Here is a 15,786-nt window from a genome sequence, read left to right as displayed (position 1 = left end):
GACCCTGACATTCGAAGAGATGTCTACGCTTCTCACTCAAGTGGAGGCGTGCCTCAATTCGCGACCGCTCGAGGCACTGTCCGAGGACCCTGACGACGTCACCGCCCTGACACCGGGGCATTTTCTGATCGGCACTGCCCTCAACGCCGTGTCCGAACCGTCGCTCACGATAGTTCCGGAAAATCGACTTTCGCGATGGCAGCTAGTGCAACGGATGAAGCAGCATTTCTGGAATCGGTGGTCGCGAGAATATTTGCACTCGCTAAACCACCGCCCGAAGTGGTGGAAGCCTGACACCGCCGTCAGAATCGGCCGCCTGTGCGTCCTGCGCAACGAGGCTTCGCCACCGAACAAGTGGCCGCTGGCACGCATAATCGACACGCATCCCGGAGACGACGGCCACGTTCGAGTCGTGACCTTGCGAACCGCGGCGTCAACGTTGACGCGACCCGTGAACCGTCTCATCCTCCTACCGATGCAAAGCGACCCTGAGGCCGCAACGTAGCGCGACGCGACCTCGAATGCCTTGCTCAAATTGCATCTCGTTTCACAGTACATCTCGCTTCACATGTAAATTCATTCTCAGTCACCCTTCGTTATCTCTACTTGCAATCGTAATTATTATCTCTTTTTGCCTTTCGAGTTTCGTTTGAATTGTTCCAAACAAGGCGGGCGGAATGTTCGAGCGCGTGACAGAGTTTGGTTCAACAATATTGTTGCTCCCAATGACATCGTTTGTCATGAGTAATAAAGACGCGACAATAAATCCTGACACTCGAAATTAAAGGTGACAACACGAACCAAACAGCTGATAAATTGTAAACACCACGCGCGCGGACTCGAGATCTCGGGCCAACGACCGCCGACGGCATTTTTTCTGTGTTTTCACGAGCAGCTGACGGTTAAGAATATCGGCACGAATTCGCGACGAAGGACGCTATGCGCACACGCAAAGTATAGGAAAAAACCGTTTAAACAAACCGCCCGTAAAACCTTTAGAACAGATCGTCTCTTGCCTTCTTACATAAAGCATCGATTCGCCTTCCGTATAATTAGCCGCTTAAGTCTGTCGCTCGCAGAACGCGCCTCTCAAACAATCGAACGCTTTCTCTCGAAGTCGCTCGCTTCGATACTTGCGTTGCCGCAAAGCTCGGAAACGGACAAAGTTGTATTGCCTTTTTTTCTTGTGTTTTTTTGTTATTATAATAAATTTGTCATTGAGTGTGTGTTGAAAAAAGATTGCTCCTTTTTTTGTGTGCGTTGACCCACCTCACGTTCACACTCGCGTTATATTCGCGCCTAACGAAACACAAACGAATTGTCAGACATCAACATTTAAGGGTGTTTAATTTCTACTGTTTTAAGTTTTACGTAATACGCAAAATAAATTTTGGTTGGCGTTATTAGTTAATTTGATAAGTGAGGAGCCAATATATCAGCAGAGGCCACATTACCATTTTTTTCTTTGCTCCTTGTATATACAGTGTCCCATTTTAATTTCCGCAAGTAAATATCTCGAAAAATATAAAAGATATCAAAAATATTTCAATTAAAAATTGTATGATATCAAGGGGGACGTACGATAATAATAAGGATTTGACCTTTTTTTTATTTTTCGTGTTTACTACTGAGCCGAACATCTGTATGTATAGTATACTTGCCTCGCGCTGCCAAGATGAATCGAGCCGAGTCGAGCTTAAGGCTCATTCAGACAGGACGCGTCAAGCGTCAAGCAGCGAGCAGCAATCATTCAACAACCAATAAGCGAGGTAATATTAGCAATGGCGTAAAAAATATTGCCTCGCTTATTGGTTGCTGCTCGCTGCTTGACGCTTGACGTGTCCTGTCTGAATGAGCCTTTAGTCGCGTCGACTTCGTAAATTTATACTCGTGTATATGATGAAACGAGATACGCTTGCTCTCACCGAGGGCAAAAATTGCTGATAATTGCAATCGACCGAGATCGATCGAGATGTTATATACTTTCTTGATACTGGCGCGTGTCAGATTAGAACGGATACGATATACATGATATACTTTTTTTCTTTTTTGCAATTGTGATGAATATAGTTCTTGCCTGTGCATGAAGAAATTTAATATTATAATTAAAGATTTTATAATAGAAATTGTATGCTGCATTCTTAATTAATATTTAATTTTCTACACGTATTTATTAATTATAAGTATTTCATGAAAAAAGTTGTACTATATAAAAGTAAATGAGTTGTAATATATAAAAGTTAATTGTATTTTTTTATTAGTTAACAATAGAAATAAAAATTAATTTTAATTTAACAATAAAAAAAATTTAATTGTAATTTAATATTTTACACACTTTTGTATAAATTTAATATTCTACTTACTTTTATATAAATTTGCAGAAGTTTTAAAGCGCAACACTTTTTTTAACCTCGCGCAACATAACACAAGCTGTCATATCACATAACAAAACACATCATTTCGTGAAGCTTACCGCACAACTCAATAAATTTGATACATTCGAGATTTCACCATTATTTTTAAAAGAAAGAGAAAAGTTTATATTTTATTTTATTAATTCATTACAATACATTGTTCCGTGTAATACATTTAAATATATAAAATAATAAATTACAGTAACATCAAAATAATATAATTTTTCATTCGAGTTTAAGATTATTTTGTAGCGTTTTCCAATAAAGCAGGTTTGATCGACTTGAGATCGATTAATGACGTAATTAACCAATCACAGCCATTTATTCTTCAGAGAAATAGTTATGATTGGTTAATGACGTCATTAATCGCTCTCGGATCGATCAAATCTACTTTATTATTCGAAAACGCTATTAGAAAAGGAAATATAAAAAAAAAAGTTATTTTTTGAAATAAAAAAAAAAATGAATGTAACATGAAAAAAATATATAAATATATATAATAGAGTATTTAAATCTATATTGAAATACAATAAAGATAGATTTTTTTTCATATAGTGCGTAATCTATGAAAATTGGATTATATGTTGAAAGAATGTACGAAATAAAAATCGATATGTATTGTATAAATTGTTGAGAGTATACGTTACAATACCATAACATGTGTAAGTGTAGAACGTATTAATTGTTTCGAAATATGATTTAATTTTAAACGTTATTTCAAAATGTTACACACAATATTATTGAAATACTATACTAATAAAATATAATTTTTAGATTTGTTTCCTGTTTTTGATTTAATCAATTTTAATCTCGATTCGACCTCTATCTTTAATTTATTTTTTACAATCGACTTTTTATTAAGCGTAAATACTCATAAATATATAACATATTCTTTCTAACTACACTGAATTTTCATATCAAATTCTTTGACTAATTTGATATTAATACTTTTAAAAAATTTCGAGACATTGATAGCTCGTAGATTCGAATTTAAACCTTTAAAAGAAAAAAGCGTTTTGCAAATGATACTTTTCACACGCCAGCAGATAAAATCTTATTTTTAATTTACATATTCAAGTAAACGCGTTGCATTAATACAATTTAAATTTTATATTTAATTAAACATACTTAATGAGTCGAGTTAAAAAAATTGCATCGCTAATAACAGTTTCTCTTAAATAAGAAGAACATTTCGTTCACAAAAATTCACTCGAAATTATTAAAGAAACTATCATTAAAATTTACAGTAAAAACGAAGCATCAGGTATGCGCATCATGTATAAACAACATCATAAATAACGGAATCGCTCTTTTACGAAAAATTAACGCTAAAGTGAAATATCAGTCTACGAATTTTTTAAATTGGATACATTCTGTCCATATACCAGCGTTATATTGCAATGTTACACATTACAGGCATCATAAACAGGGATACTTTCGCAAAAGATCAAAATGATTCAGATTAAAATGATCCGTGCGTTGTGATGGCCAAATCTGAAATTTCATTGAATAAAGTTACAATGAGAGTCAATCTCATTGAAATTTTATTCAATGAAATTTCAGATTTGACCAATCACAACGCACGGAATACACGGATCATTTTAATCTGGATCATTTTGATATTTCGCGAAAGCACCCCAGATGAGATAGATAGAGAGAGATTTCGTAACATAAATTTTACAAACAGCATTTTACAAGCAATTATAATTTATATTTTAATAATTATGCTAATGTAATTACGTTATATACACAACTATTCACATTACTGCATCATATATTACATAGTCCGTATAATATAATTTGTAGATAATTATAGGTACAAATTAAAAATTAAAAAGATGTATGTGTAATATCTGAATATTGATAAGCAAATAATAAATGTTTTACTTAAATCTTATATGAACGATGAATTAATGTAAATACATTATCTTTTCTTTTAGTGTTTTACATACATATATATGATTTATCGAATAATTGCACACAACAAACGAAGACTTGGATTATGCAAAAAAGGTCAAAAGTGAAGTAATCAGAATTGAGAATTAATGTTGATTAAATCGATGCCAGAAAGCGAAGTATATATAACAAGCTAGCCGATATAAATTATACAATATACAATTATACAATTTATAGGGTTTAGCTGTAGAGATATCGAGAGAACATCAAGTAAACCAAAATATGTTATTACACAAGTTACAGTTAAAAATCTCACCAGTAGATTCGATAGCTTCGCAAAGACCGTTGAGTTAATTAAATAATAAATATCATTTTTAGACAAAGTCCAAATTAAGAATTAATTATTTATAAACTAAAAATAAAAAACAAAAAACTCACTGAAAACATGACGAATACTTTTTAAATTATTTACGAATAATCTTGTTAGTTGACAAATCGGAAGTTCCATCTTCTTTTGGAAAAGATCTTTTTATAATAGGTTTTGTACCTTGCAATAATAGTGTCAATGATAACGTTTGGTCTCCTATTAATTTAATGTCACAAACTTTTTCCACATCAAGATAAAAGATGTCATCTGTAAAATAAATACATAATTCATAAAAATCAATAAAAAATGATACAATATTCTATTACGAAATTAAAAGATCTTTAATATAATTTACTTGAATTTTTCACATATCCTTTTATTTCCACATTTTCTCCTTTCTCGAAACCATCATTTGCTTCAAAATCAGCAATTTGAATCTCTAATTTGTAATTACCATCTGTAATTGATCCAGTTCCAATAATTTTAAAACTATTTGAGAAAGTATTAAATCTTGTTTTAACATATCCTCGTATAACTGAAAAATATTTTATTTAAAAGTATTTATTTTAAGAAAATGTAATAGAAGAAAACATACATAAATATAAGAACATACTATATATGTATATGACAATATTAAATCATATATAATATATTTAGAATTACTTACGAACACATGAATTCAAGTAATTCGGAATATTTCTGTCAATTTAGATTGAACTGCGTGAATTATCTTTTTAAGGTCAAAAGAACCCAAATTATTAATAATAGTATTTGAAGGAATAATAAGTATAATTATTATTATTATTGCATATATTAAATTAAATAAGAATAAAAAGTATATTTAAGTATATTCAAAGTAAACAATAATATATAAATATTAATAGTTGTGTTAAAGATAAATAAGATCTTTCTTAAAAAATTTATTAATTACTCGATTTGGTTTTATGTGAAACTGAATCCGCTCGATTTCAGCATTTTATACCTCTATTTGAATTCGATGACGACTATTATTATTCAAAATAAATTTTAGCAATCGATAATGTTGTGGTTTGCCAACAATTTTCGGACCATCAATCTCATCAATGAAATCAATAACCTCTCTAAAAAAGATTTTAAAATCATCTTTTTACTTTTCAGAAAATTAAGAAATTTAAATATATATATACATATATTTACAGGATATCTCACCTTTGTACAACATTTTATTAGCGTATGCTAGAAGTAAAATAGAATAAAAAATTCTAATACAAAAATGTTGAGGCTACAATAGTTTTTGAATTATAAACCATCAAAATTTGTCAATGATATAGCATAGAACTCGCGCGTCCGTAACTAAACATACACGCCTATCGATCTGTCATCTGTTATTGATTATTTCAAGGTAGTGTGATATTGATTTTTCTGCACAGCTTATTTTATTTTAAAAATAATAAAACCAATAATAGATGACAAATCGGTACGCGTATACATGTGTAATTCAGTGCGTGTATATCATTGGCAAATTTTGATCGCTTATAACTTAACAACTTTTGCAGCCTCAACATTTTTGTATTAGAATTTTTTATTCTATTTTTTACCTCTAGAACACACTAATAAAATATTGTACGGAGGTTGTGAGACACCTCCTATATGGACGCACACACACACTAATATACATTATATAAATAATGGATTAGAATTTATTAACTACTGAGATACAATATTTATTTTTTAAAAAGTAAAATGTGCAGATAAATAAATATAAATGCGTGTGTATTTTTTATTATATGAATTAAAATAAATAGAAAAGTTTACACAGTGGAATCCTCAAGTTTAATTGATTCTAACATCTCATCTATCGCAAAAGTAATCATCTCTATTTCATTATTTTTATTTGAAATAATAACATCTTGTTTATTATTCAACGTTCTATAAATTAACATGCAAGATATAAATATCAAACATTAAAATAGGTTGCATAAAATGATGTACAATATATAATTATAAAAATAAAATAAATAAAATATTATAAAAATAAATTAATATTAATAAATTAATAAATAAATTGATAAATAATCAATAATATTAAATAAATATTAATATTAATATTAATATTAATAAATAATTAATATTAATAAATTATTTAATTTTTATTTTAAAAATTAATAAATAAACAATAAATATGGACAGATAAACAACAATTGCCAAAAGTATCTTCTTTTAATGATCATTATTTTTCCTAAACCTTTTAAATTAATTTTAAATTAATTTTTTTACAAAATTATGTATCAAATATTTAATTATACCTATGTTGATTTAAACATATACATATATACAAATATATATATATATATATATTTCGAACTGACACATGACGCATACACGCACACGCACGCGCACATGTCATATAAAATAAAATTATGTATCTCTCAATGTATTCTTTGATTTTATTTAAATATGAAGAATTCTTTTAGGCTCTCAATATCAAATATATATATGAATATAGACTAGCTATAGAGCCGAACGCGGATGTCAGTGTATCAGTTATTATATAAATTGTCAGCAATTATTTACATTTATTTCAAATTAATCTGTTAATTTCTTAAATAATTAATTTTGTTTTGACTTTAATTTAATTTATTTTAATTTTACATTATACCCAGCAAACACATTTTATAACTATATTATAACGGTTACATAACTCAATGTAACAAAATATAACAAGTAATATAACAGTATTGCAACATGTAATACTCTCATTCCTTGTAATTTCCCACTCAAGGAAGCAACAATGTTATATAATAGTTATACATTTAATTGTAACAATTATATAATGTAATATTATTGTGTTACATTAAGAACATAACTATAATATAATTAAGATATAACATATTAAGATTACTGGTTCAATATTTATATAATTGTTATATGAATGTCACATCTAATTTTCAAATGTTTTTGAATATACATGTAATATTTATATAACAACTTAATGTATGTTATGTGTTCTTAATGTATTAATTATATAATTGTTACAATTAAATGTATATACACATACACACACAACACACATCTCTCAACAAAAAATCGTAGTAACTCAATAATTTTGTATAAATTTTTTTGATGAATAATATGAATATAAACATAATGACACGATGTCAACATAAAACTTATAAATTTACATTTTTTAAAACATGCAAATTTTTCAGAAAAGCTAATATATTGACATCGTGCACTATATACATATGTTTATATTATATTATACAACAAAAAAATTTATTAAATTGTTGAGCAACTACAATTTTTCTTTTTGAGAGATGCGTGCTGTGTGCGTGCGTGCGTGCGTGCGTGTGTGTGTGTGTAAAATAATCTTTATAACAATCTTTCCTCATAATCACTTTTTAAGCTTTGTTAATAATTTTATAAAAAGATTATGTATTAATAAAAGATTAAAAATATCATTTAATTGATTTTTATTAAACTTAATGCATTAATACATATATTAAACTTAATTTTTTATATTGTTTTTGAAGCTTTAAAAGTGATTATTATATATATAATATATATATATAATAAGATTATTATATATATAATATATACATAATATAGATATATAGAGGTTATTAATTATATATAGATAAGATATAGATTATTATATATGATATATATAGATCATTAATTTTATTTAGACATTATAACTTTATAATTTTCGTAAACGAAATAATAAAACTTAAAAATTATATATTATTTTTCTAATTATCATATGGTTATTATTAAAATCACTCAATTTTATGTGTATTCTCTTATAATATACGTCCACAGAAACTTATTCTTATCATAAATGATATAATTATATATACGTATATAAACTATTTAAAATATAAATTAAATTTCTGAATGAAAATATATAACATATATGTGTAAACTTTCTATATATATATTATAAGAAAATAACGAAACAAAAACATATTTATGATATCACAAATAATTAAGATATATAAATGAATTTTTAAACTAAAACAATTTAATGTGTGTTTAACGTGTGTGAGTATATTAAATGTAAATAGCACCATGTATTATAGATTTTTTTTTTCTTCTCGTATTGCTCGTTGCTTTGCAAACCTGAACCATTCCGCAGCAGTTATATCGAATTCGGATTCAGTTAAACCTGAATGTACAGAGCATATAATATCTGTAAAATAAGTTAAAATTTAATTAATATACTGACACAATTTCATATACGCATGTATATGAAAGGAAAATTATATTTAATAATTAAATAGTATCTAATAAAAAAAATGTACGTTTGTGTAATCTAAACAGAATTGAAAAAGAATTTTAAAAAATAGTTAAATATAATTTTCAAATATTTACCACGTATATTCTTAATAAATGTTAAATTGTTTATTTTATAATTTAATCGAACGCCTTTCCAGGAACAGTTTATTGCGCATTTATTGCTGATTATTCGTTCTAAAGTACGATGAATGCTATTTCGTGGAGTGGTGCCTCCAATTTTTAGGATCAATTTTTTCTGAAATTAACAATAAATTTATGTAAATAATATATAATATAGAGATAATATCATATTAACTATACTATAAATTTAGAAAAAGAAAGTAGTTAATAATGTTTATTGAAAAATGTATAAAAACTGCATATAAAAAAGGTTATAAAAATAATTCTATATTTAAAAAAATGAAAAGTTTTACATAATACATATGAATTAATTCTCTTTACTATTTCTTTTAAAAAAATTAACGATTCTTATTCAATGGGTAATTGCATTCACTTTAATGTTCTATAATCCAACTTATTCATTTTTCTATATGGATTCTTTTTAGTATAGAAATGATATAGATGGAAATGATATAGTAAATGGTATAGATAGATCTCTATACAGATGTAGAAATAATTGCAAATGAAAAATAACTTACAAATTGCGATGCAGCAACTTCGTTTGATATAATTAAATTTTCGAATTCTTTTATAGATTCAACTGTTTGTAGTGGCAATAAGGGCATTATCATTACCATATCATTTTCTGTCAATTCTGCATCATTACGTTGACCAGACTCCAATGTACTTAATCTTCTCGAGATACTTTTTAGCTCGAAATTGGTAGCAACGTTTGCACGTATAACTTTATCTAAACCTGCTACAATTAAAAAGAAACGTATAGCGTGTATATATATATATATATATATATATATATATATGTATGTATATATATTTCTGTATATTTTTATAATTGCAAACATCATCCATATAATTGACACACACGCACAGTGTTAGTATTAAATATTAAGTATATTAGAGTATTAAATATATGAGTATTAAATATTTAATAAATTCTTAAAATTGTACATATAATACATTGCAGATATAATTGTCATAACTTACTTTCTATCCGTTCTAGAATTTTATAAATATCTTGTATTTCTGGAAGTTCTAAGATAGGAATACTCTCAATATCCATTATACCAGAGGGTGATGCGGACTTATCAGAATATGTAATTTTTTTTGTTTTTTCATTAGAACTGCATTTGTTGTTATCTACAGATTACAATTGTTGGTTATTTAATATTTACATTTTATTATATTCATAGAAATTGTAAGATATATAAACTTACTTGTGCGTGATACTGAAATTTCATTATCAGTATTTTTGGAAACAAAACAATTTGAATTTTTATCAGTACTGGAAGTATTGATAGATTGGCAACAATTATCTTTTTGCTGAGAATTGTATTCAGGAATAGAATTAAAAACAGGTCGATTAATATCTGCAAATAAAATAAAATAAAATAAAATAATAAGAAAAATAACAACAAACAAAAATAAATAAGCATCTCAAATATTCAGCAATTATATAAAAACATTTAATTCAAAGTAAATGTTAAAATTTACTCTGTTTCAAGTGTTTAACCGATTTGTTTTTTTCGTTATCGTAATTTTCTTCATCATCATCACACGCGTTTCTTTCTTCATCATTCGAATCGTCAGTATAATCATTTTCATCGTTCTCAGAAAAATAATATTCATTTTTCTTTAATTTTCTTTGCCCTCGGCCACATTTTTCTTCATCAGTCGTACCATACTGAGCATCTGCAGCTGATTTGCGGGCAGATGCAAGTGACGCTACCCAAATAATAATAATAATAAATACATATGTACATATAAATATAATAACAATAACAATAACATCCGTAATAATATATAGTAATTATAATAAATTAATTTTTGACACAAAATATAAATAAAATATGCATTTACACGTTAAAAAATTAAAATAATGAAAATATTATAATTAAAATATAGTATTCATAAAATTATAACTTACAACAATATTTTATCACCGTTATATCAAATCTTGACCATAATTTTTTATCCGGTTCAGCTCGATTTTTAATAAGCGAACTGATATTCTTTGTATTAGGCCACCAACAAATAAAGACATCATTATTTCGTTGAATCCAATTTGTTGGAATCTCTGAGAAAGATTCATCAGCTAAAAATTGTACAATTGCGTACAATTTTGTTTCGGACATTTTCTCTGAAAAAAATATATATGCAGAATACAGAGTTTCTTATAATTCGCACACCACCCGTAATGTTCAGGTAGAACGATGGGTATCGAGGATGTGTGTGAGTTTGACACTACATTCTATTAATATATGTATATATGTACATAGCTATTATTCTTTGTAGAATATAAAGTTTGTTATAAATGTTTTTACAAAAAACACTATACACTTTTTATAATTGTTCGGAATCTTTAAATAGTAGTAACAGCGGTAACGCGCGCACTATGGAGTCAGGTAGGCACACAGATTGACGACACAAAGAAATCGACGATTTGATATGCACAAAAAAAACAGCACTATAAGCAGGATTCTGTAAATATATATTTACAGAATCCTGCGCGATGAACAAAGATCGCGCCGACACAAGAAGAAATTGCAAGAAGTGCAATTTCTAGAACGAAAGTATTGTCCGTGAAAAAAGGCGTGGTACAAAATAATCTTAATTATAGGTAATATCAAAGTATTTATTTAATATTTTAAACAACTTAAAGCTAAAACCAACCACAGCAATACATAGCAATATATGAAAATCAATAGTCATAAAAAACCTGCAGTATTATCTCATCATTCTTTAAAAAAAAAACACTAAGATATTTAATCTTGGTAATGATAAAGCTGTTAAAAAGAACATTACTGCAAGATGAGAATAATTCTTTAAAAGAAAAAATCAAAATAAGAATAATTAGGTACATGCATGCAAAAGTGGAATTATAACAAATGTGTTTTGCAACTCAAGATGTTTTAATTTCAAACATTTTGTTTTTATGTTTGTTGCCGGCAATTTTTCTATGTTAAAAGGACTTGTTTCCAAAAAAGTTTGTATACCCAGTAGTTCTTTAGAATCACATGGAGTGTTAAAAAATGGTTCGGTATATAAAATTCGCTTTACATTTATGTATGGAACATCATTACTATCTAAAATTATTTCTAAAATAAATGCCAAAGAATTATCGTTCAACAAACAACAGTTTTCATTTTCTTTTGTAAAAATATTGAAGCCATTGAACTCTAAATGAGATATATCATTAGTGTTTTGAATTGTCTTTTTAATATGAATAATAGGATATGACTTTAAATATGATTTTTCTAATGGAAGTTGATTTAATTCGAAAATTCGATTAGAATATTCCTCTAATGGTTTGCCACAATTTTTTATTCGCTTTTTAATTTTTTGCATGTGATTCTCAAATTTAAAACAACTAAAAGCATCTAAACATCCAAAAGTTTTGACATCATTTGCAAGATGTTCTAAATTATGAATATTATGTGAAAGATATTCCAGTCCAAAAGCATTTCTATAGTTTGAAATAAACCAGGTTATCAAGGAATGTGCGAAATCGTTAAGAATTAAACATTTTTTTGGATCTGCAAATATACGAATAGCTATACTTAGTGATAAAAAATGATTATAATAGTCTTTAGACAAAAATGGCTTTAACAAAACTAAACCCAAATAAAGTAAAAAAAGGCGAACTTCCGTAGCTTTCCAACTATCAATATATAATAAACTTTTTGGCATTCTCGAAAATTCTTTAGTTATACATTTTCTTGTGTCAAGTAGATGTTTATTAATGGAATCAATTGCAACTTTGGATAATCTTACACCTTTTTTACCCCTGACATAAAATTGTAATAAACGCCTCGATCCTAAACAAACAAGGTGCATGTAATCTAAAGGAATTTGTGAAATCATATCTATAGGGAGATTTTCTAAAATTGAATCACCTATATGATGCTCCTCTTGACTACGAGTACGAAATGATTCATTTGTTCTTAATGTGCAATTAATTTCCGGAAAGACAACTCGATTACATACAAAATCACCTTCTTGAAAACATTTTGAACATGAAAAATAACCTGTGTGACCTTTGGTACATGTGATTAATGATTTTGCAGGAGCATCGCATAAAATTGCATTCAATATGATTTTACAATGGAAATTATTATCTAATAATATACCATCTCGAAAAACAATTTGTGCTTCATTAACAAAAGGACGAAGAAAATCATTTACATTATTCGGTTTGGACATTCCGTGAAATATCCCAACTGCAAAAGGCTCGGTATAAAGATCTTTAATTTCAATTGATGCGAGAATAGGCCAAAACTGGCTACTTGAACTTTTACTTAAAGGTAGACCATCGATATTAATATTTATTTTTATTTCACGAGGCATAATTTTACAATATTTTGATATAGAGTATTTTATTCCCGAAGCTAATCCAAAATGAATGTATCTTCCACCACTAACAGCAGATATATTTTGAAAAGTATTACGTGGTGTTTTCATTAAAGTTCTACACGTTTCAGGTAAATCATTATGACCATGTTTCCGCAAAATAAAAAGAAGTTGATCTACAGTACCTTGAGGAATACAATGCTTTGAAACTAAGATTTGCAAATCTTCTTGTAAACTTAAGTTTTGTACATTTTGTACCGAGATTTCATTATTAAAATCAATTGATTTGGAAGAAAAATTAGACAATGAAGAACTATCTTGATCTGATGCAATAGGAATGTCAAAACTATTAGATGCTGAAAAACTATTATCCATTGATGGATTAAAGATATTATTAGATGCATCGAAAATGTTATCACTGAGAAGAGTATTAGTTTCATTTGAAAATGTATTCTCTGAGTTAGAGTTACAAGCTGAGTTAGAGTTACAAATATTAGAATTAATTTTAAAATGTTTTTTGGAAACATTTGATGTTATAGTTGTAATTTTATGTAATTGTGACATATGACATGAAATCAATTGATTTTTACGTCTTTTTGATAAATGGTGATATGTTTTTGGCATGTTGATAATTTTGATCGATTATTTAAATTAGAACAAATTTAAAAAATTAAGTTATAGTAGTTAGAAAAAAATAATAAAATATAAAATTTGAAAATTAATAAATCTTAGTTAACTATATAAGATACAAAATCATATGCAAATATTAATAAAATACAAGTAAACTTTACATACAAATAATCAAATTAATCTGAAACAAAATGCGAATAGATAATATGGCAATAAGCATATTAAAAATTAAATAAAATATGCGATATATATATAAACTGTATATGCAAAATATCTTAAAGAGCAGTTTTAAAAAATTAATACACTTATTGACAATGACTTATTGTAAAATATATGAAAACCATAAAAATTGATGCTTCGATGACACTTCACAAATGTCTGATGATGAATAAAATATTTACTGATTGAATCTATTAAGTATATAATATTAATAAAGAACATATAATATGCAAATAATAATTATGAAATAAGACATACAATATATATATATATATATAGCGTACAGATTACAATATTTTTATATGGCTATATCGCTATATAACCTAAAAAATTTTGCAATATTAATAATTGTATATTTACACTTTCCGCCTTCTTCAATATATAAAATCCAGCATTCCACAGCTCACCCACAATAATTGTGTACTTACGATGAACGAATTACAGATGATCGAATAGCAATAGCTCAGGGTCTCTCGAGATGTGGCGATCAAATCTTTCAATGGAGAGAGTTTTAATCTCTGTAAGAAAAAGCATATTAGAGGAATGACGAACATCGCAGTTATATAAAATATATAACAGTCTTATAATAAGTACTTTAAATATACTTACAGTCTTTGGTTTATGTAAAGAAAGTGAATCTTTTGCAACACGAAGGCACAGCACAATATTTTTTGCCGGCTTTCCCGCCAACAATAAATCAACCATAAATCATATTTTATTAGAGAGGCGATCACGTATCACTTTGACACCAGCGCTACTTTAACATTGGTTTTTCATTGTCACCACATTATGCATTTAGCACGCGGGAAAAGACCGTGTGTATACAAAAACCGCGAAATTTAGCAGCATTGCACAAAACACGCAAATGAAGAAACATATAACTATTTTTCGTACACATTATATAACAACACAGTAAACGAGTTATATACTTTATATAATAAATATTATGTAACAGCTGTTATTTTAATTTTTTATTCTAATGTTATATAACTGTTATAATAGGTATTTACTAATATATTATATAGCAACGGCAAACAGATGATATATAAATTTATGTAATAAATATATAACAGCTGTTATATTAATTTTTTGTTTCAATGTTATATAACTGTTATAATATATGCGTTTGCTAGTATGTTATATAGCAATAATAAATAGATAATACATAACAATTATATAATAAAAATATAACGTTGTTATTTTAATTTTTGACTCCAATGTTATATAACTGTTATAATATGTGTTTGCTGGGTATATTTATATATTATTGTTTTTGTTTTATTGTTTTACTATTAATTATCGTTTAATTATTTTAATCTTGTAAATAAAGTTTTTTATTCTATTTATCAAATCTTTAATATTTATAAATAAAAACATCGTAAAACCGTCGATGTCATGTCGCCAACTAATCAGGTTATATTAGAAAGAGACGGAACGTAACTTTATATTATTTGCCTCTCACTCTACTCGTGCGGCTCCCCTTCTACTGCCAGCCATTCTATATGTCGATGTGTC

The 15,786-nt window shown here is 27.3% G+C and overlaps 3 protein-coding genes across 3 annotated transcripts; 1 reads left to right on the top strand and 2 right to left on the bottom strand.

Annotated features, from left to right (window-relative positions):
* The first annotated feature begins 19 nt into the window (after positions 1-19).
* LOC145947617 (uncharacterized) lies at positions 20-505 on the top strand. Its single transcript, XM_083057411.1, has one exon. The coding sequence runs from the start codon at positions 20-22 to the stop codon at positions 503-505; it is 486 nt and encodes a 161-aa protein (XP_082913537.1).
* Positions 506-8,429: 7,924 nt separating this feature from the next.
* Positions 8,430-11,207, bottom strand: LOC145947622 (uncharacterized). Its single transcript, XM_083057417.1, has 7 exons — positions 11,000-11,207; positions 10,567-10,797; positions 10,290-10,442; positions 10,060-10,212; positions 9,594-9,814; positions 9,031-9,190; positions 8,430-8,848 (listed from the first exon to the last, which is right to left on the bottom strand). Exons 1-7 carry the CDS (start codon positions 11,205-11,207, stop codon positions 8,733-8,735), a joined length of 1,242 nt encoding a protein of 413 aa, XP_082913543.1. The 3' UTR covers positions 8,430-8,732.
* LOC145947621 (uncharacterized) lies at positions 11,149-15,516 on the bottom strand. Its single transcript, XM_083057415.1, has 2 exons — positions 14,881-15,516; positions 11,149-14,789 (listed from the first exon to the last, which is right to left on the bottom strand). The coding sequence occupies exon 2, from the start codon at positions 14,044-14,046 to the stop codon at positions 11,926-11,928; it is 2,121 nt and encodes a 706-aa protein (XP_082913541.1). The 5' UTR covers positions 14,047-14,789; positions 14,881-15,516; the 3' UTR covers positions 11,149-11,925.
* Between the last annotated feature and the right edge of the window lie 270 nt (positions 15,517-15,786).

The sequence above is a fragment of the Prenolepis imparis genome, unplaced genomic scaffold, assembly GCF_030444845.1.
Source record: "Prenolepis imparis isolate NDT839.2.m4 unplaced genomic scaffold, iyPreImpa1.0 SCAF_107, whole genome shotgun sequence".
Lineage (NCBI taxonomy): Eukaryota > Metazoa > Arthropoda > Insecta > Hymenoptera > Formicidae > Prenolepis > Prenolepis imparis.
The sequence above is the reverse complement of the archived record's forward strand: the minus strand, read 5'-3'. Positions and strand labels throughout refer to the sequence as shown.